Genomic DNA, 5,102 nt, shown 5'->3' on the forward strand with positions numbered 1-5,102 from the left:
GCTCACTGCCATTGTCCTGAGGAGGGGGGCAGTGGTGGAGGCTTTAGGGGTAGACAGTGAAGGAAGGGTTCAGGAAGAAAATTTTTCACTTGTGGCCACTGGCCCTTCCTCCCTTCCTCCTTCCTCCACAGCGCCCCCATTACTGAATCTCCGTTTGGCTGTTGGCAGAACCATCACTTAGTTCCCAAGGGTCGTACTGTCGAGGTGAGGGTGCGGCACGACCTCTCCTCTCGTTAGCACAGAGCTTTTAACTTCTTTTTACCTTAACGGCATCCATGTACTTTGTCTGCACAGGGAACAACGGGATGTCCTCATCTTTCTTGAGGGTTTTGTAAATCTTCTTAAAGTTGATCACGTCCTCAGGCCCAATCAGCATCAGGCTGAGACCTTCATTGGTGGCCCGAGCAGTTCGACCACTTCGGTGGACATAAATCTCCGAAGTGCGAGGGACCTGCCAAAGGAGGAACTGGGAGGTCACCACGAGGCCATCACTAAGCACTGCTCTTCCCCACAGGGCCAGCGACCCAAAGCTGGACCCTCCTCCGTCTCAGCCAGGCAGCTAGAAACCTCTCCAGCACTGTGGACCGATCCAGCCCTTCTCCCTCAGTCCCACATTCAATCTGTCCCCAGGTTTATTGCCCGTTCACTGTGAAGCCTGCTCTCCCATGCCCCTGTGCCCTGGTTTAGGGCCTCGTGACCACAAGTGGAAAATGGCTGACACTTCTTATTTGGTCTCTAGTCATCCCTGCCCCAGCTCAAAGTGGCCAGTGTCATCTTCCTGACTCAAAGCTCTGACCATCATCCCACCTCTAAACACTCCAATGGTTCTTCATTAACTCTGCATGGATGACTGATGATGGTAATCAAAACCAATATTTATGGATTACAATCCATAATTGTGCCAGCCAATTCTAAGCCCTCTGCATGTATTATCCATTAATTCCTCAAAGTAACATGAAATAGATGCCTCTAAGATTACTCAAACTATAGGCCAGGAAGAACCGCTTAGACCTAGGAGGTACAGCAAGTGTGTTTCAGTGCCATTGTTTGTAAAGTGGGAGCAATAATGCTACCTAGGCTTTTTTTAAAGCGTAAAGCACTAAAAAGGAAAAATAATGCTAGAAAAGCTACCATTTACTGAGTACTTACACTGTGCTTGGTGCTTCCTCAGCATCAGTTCATTTAATTCCGACTACCCTAAGGGGTAGGTAGCATTATCACTCCCACTTTACAAACAAAGACACTGAAACCAGAGATGCTAAGCACCTAGCCCAAAGCTAACCAACTATGAAGCAGCCAGCAAGCATCACACCCTAGAAGTGTGGCTCTGGAGCCCATACTCCTACCGCCACTCTATGCGAACGCTCACTAGGTGTACATACTAACATTAACGCTGGTACCAAGAGCAGCTAACACCTAAGTGCTGATGATGTGCTACACGGCTTTCTGAGCTCTTCACATGGAATGACTTAATTTTACCTTAATAAGAACTTTAGAAATAAACAGTAGAGTAACTGCCATTTAACAAGTGAGAAAACAGGTACGAAGAGACTAAATAACTTGCTCAAGGTTACACGGCTGGGATTTAAGCCCAGGCAGGTGTTAACTACCGTACTCTTCTACTCCCTACACCAAAGTAACCGTATTATATGCTCAACTTATTATCCCCATTTCATGGAAGAGACTAAGATGTCAGGTAGCTTGCCTGAGTAAAAGAGAGAGGGGCTCCCTGACATCAGAAAGTGCCAAGAGGTTTTGACAATAAACCTCACTACAGTGTACCGAAAGTGACAGCAGCTGGTCGGTCACTAGATGGCAGCAGTATTCTCTGTTGCCTGAGACCTTGGGACCAACAATTCCTCCTCCCTCTCCCAACTGTTGCTTTAAAAATTCCTCCATCTGATGCTGGGAGATGTCTACAAGCTCCCTGATGCCCCTACCTGGTAATGGATGACATGCTGGACTTTAGGAATGTCCAGGCCCCGAGCTGCCACATCTGTTGCCAGGAGAACACAACTGTGGTAGAGAAAGAAAGCTCATTAATAATATCTAATAGCGATCACTAATCGAATTCTTACCATCTGCTGAGCACTCTAAACACTACAGTCCTTGCAAACACTCTAAGAGATAATGTTATTTCCCTTTTATGGATTTAGAAACTTAGGCTCAGAGAGATTAACTTCCCAAAGTACATTTATGGCTACGCGGTTATGGAGCCAGGATCCAATCCTGGGTCTCGATGACCACAATCACCAAGTCACTGTGCAATACTAAAGACCGCCTCAGGTGAATTAAATGGAGCCACACATATTCTAGGTCAAAGACTGCATCTTCTATCACCCGCCCGCTTGCTTCCCTCCAGTCAGAGAGATGTCACCGCTTTCCCTCAAACATATCAACCATGCCCTCGCCTCTAAGTCTTCGCGCTTGCTATACTTAGGTCTTAAAAGGCCTTCTTCAGATACTCACATTTCCTTACTTTTCTTCCATTCTCTGCTCAAGTCTCACCTTACCAGAGAAGTCTCCCTGACCGCACACCCAGTCTACACAATTCCACATAACTTTACTACTCAGCAATCAGTACCACTTGGCAAACTATAGTCTACTTACTTTTCAATTTATTACTTCCCTCTATTGGAAAGTAAACTCCATGAGACTTTGCATTATTCACTGTGCTATTACCAGCCCCGAGAACAGCGCCTGGTTCAGAGTAAGAACTTGCTAAGATGTGTTGGGTGATGTTTCTTTATGTATGTAGTTAAAAAGTCAAAAGTACCTGAGGTCTATCTTAAAAACAAGATTCTGGGCCTTCGGTGTTCCCATTTACTGTATCTATGAGGTAGGACTGGGGAATATGATGCCAACTAAAGTTTATAAAACATTAAACCACTGCTCTAAGTCAAGGTCAGCAAACTTTCTGTAAACAGCCAGAAAGTAAATTATTTTTGGCTTTGCACATGACAGTCTCTGCTGAAACTACTCAACTCTGCCATTATAGTGCAAAAGCAACCATAGTGATACATGAATGGACCTTGCTATATTCTAATAAAACTTAAATAAACATGCAGTGAGTAGAATTTGGCCTGAGGGCCATAGTTTGCTGGCCCCTGATCCAGTAAACCACTAACTCCACCTACCAATATTCAAAGGGAGGTAAACCAGATTTCTAGAAAGGAAATCACCCTGTAATCTGCCAAAAAAACACTGTGGGAAAATGCCAATTTAGAGTCGGCCTCAACTTCCCGGGCCCTCATCCTGACAATGTGCTCCCCGCTGCCCGAGCACCAGGCTGGCCCTACAGCAGACCGCCCACGACAGCACGCAGGGCACGGCACATGCTCCGGGGCTGGCCAGGTCGTCCGAGGCCCAGCTTCTCCAGGCTGAGAAACCTCGGGCAAGCCGATTAGCTTTTCCAGACCTTACTTTTTTCGTCTATGAGAATAACGACAATAATAATAAACGGTAAGTATTAAAGCTAACATTTAGCAAGTACATACTAAATGCCAGGCATTATTCTAAACACTACACGTGTAAATTCACTTAATCTTCATATTAACCCTCTGAGGTGGCTTCTATTATCATTATGTTAATTATCACAAAACTGAAACACGGAGAAGGAATCTGACCAGCTATAAGTGGCACGTCCAGGATTTGATCTCAAGCAGTCTGTTTCCAGTCTGTGCTCTTAACCATCAGTCTATTCTGCTCCATCTGAAATGTCAGCATAGTACTTCATCTGCTGTTAAGTGTTCAATAATAGTGGGTGTTACTGTCACCATTATTCATTATTAAGGAAATTTCTGTTGGGCATTACTAGCAAACACACTAGATGACGGGGAGCCTGCCTCACACTATGCAAGAAAAGCATATCTTCTACTAATAAGGATCCCGTGACAGATGGTCGCTTCCGACCATCTCCCCACCGTCCTGGCAACCTTGACCCAGTGGCTAGAGGCTGGGCTCTGGGGAAAACCTGACTTACTCTTCCAGACGGGCAAACTGCTCCAGGTTTCTGAGCCTCTGCTTCTGGTGCATGCAAGCATGCAGGGTCAGTGGCATGATGTCTAGGACCTTGAGGAGCCCAGAGAGGCGTTTGATGCAGGAGATGCTGTTGGCAAACACTAAGGTGCGGCCTGGATACTGCATCAGGAAGTAGTACAGATATAAGTCTTTTTCATCAGTCTCACAATGGATTTTGGTCTCTGTCAGCGTCTCCACGGTGGCCTCATTTCTTGTGAGGTCAATGACCTTGGGCTTGCCCCTCATGCCAATCTTCTGCATGAGAAGGTCAAGTTTGGCGGTTTTGTCAATTTTCTTAGTGTGCTTCTTGTGAAGGATGCGAGCAGGAGCTTGATGTACCAGGGTCAGTGTGGCAGAAAAAACAAAAGTCTGTCTCTTTGGGTTGTATTGGGAATCACTGAGCATCTCTAGCAGCTGTGAGAGCTCAGCAAAGTGGCCTTTCTCAACCATCCGGTCAGCCTCATCAACCACCAGGCACCTGTAGAGCCAGAGACCCATATAAGCTGGTTAGGACCAGGTAAGAGAAATCATCTACAGCAGCGGTCCCCAACCTTTTTGGCACTAGGGACCGGTGTTCCTTTGAGAATCCAATGCCTGATGATCTGAGGTGGAGCTGAGGCGGTGAAGCTAGCGCTGGGGAGCAGCTGCAAATATAGCCGAAGCTTACTTAGCTCGCTCACCCACTGCTCACCTCCTGCTGTGCGACCCAGTTCCTAACAGGCCACGAACTGGTACCAGTCCGCGGCCCAGATGTTGGGGACCCCTGATCTACAGGACTCTACTACCACCCCACCACTCTCAACACACGCACGCACGGACGCGCACACACACACCCGCCCCATGACCACCCTCAGAGCCTCAACTAATCTCTCTCATGCATGCTTGGTTTCCTAAAGGCCAAGATCCGGCTGGTACCATACCATGGCATTTTGTGGCAGGAGAAAGCATTGCACACACTACCATGTCGCCTCAGGCCCACTTCAGAACAGAGGATGAGGGAAAGGGAAGCTACTGTCTCTCACCTGAGCTGCCGAAGGTTGCTCAAATGAGGGTGCTTTTCTTTAACTAGCTCCCACAGCCGG

The 5,102-nt window shown here is 47.1% G+C and overlaps 1 protein-coding gene across 1 annotated transcript in view; it reads right to left on the reverse strand.

Annotated features, from left to right (window-relative positions):
* Positions 1-5,102, reverse strand: part of DDX24 (DEAD-box helicase 24) — a 14,876-nt gene that overhangs the window by 3,159 nt on the left and 6,615 nt on the right. Inside the window, 4 exon segments of the mRNA XM_025042143.1 lie at positions 263-451; positions 1,941-2,016; positions 3,983-4,498; positions 5,043-5,102. The exon segment at positions 5,043-5,102 is cut by the window's right edge and continues 60 nt beyond it. Coding sequence (XP_024897911.1) covers positions 263-451; positions 1,941-2,016; positions 3,983-4,498; positions 5,043-5,102 — 841 coding nt within the window.

This window comes from Pteropus alecto, unplaced genomic scaffold (genome assembly GCF_000325575.1).
Source record: "Pteropus alecto unplaced genomic scaffold, ASM32557v1 scaffold8, whole genome shotgun sequence".
Taxonomy (NCBI): domain Eukaryota; kingdom Metazoa; phylum Chordata; class Mammalia; order Chiroptera; family Pteropodidae; genus Pteropus; species Pteropus alecto.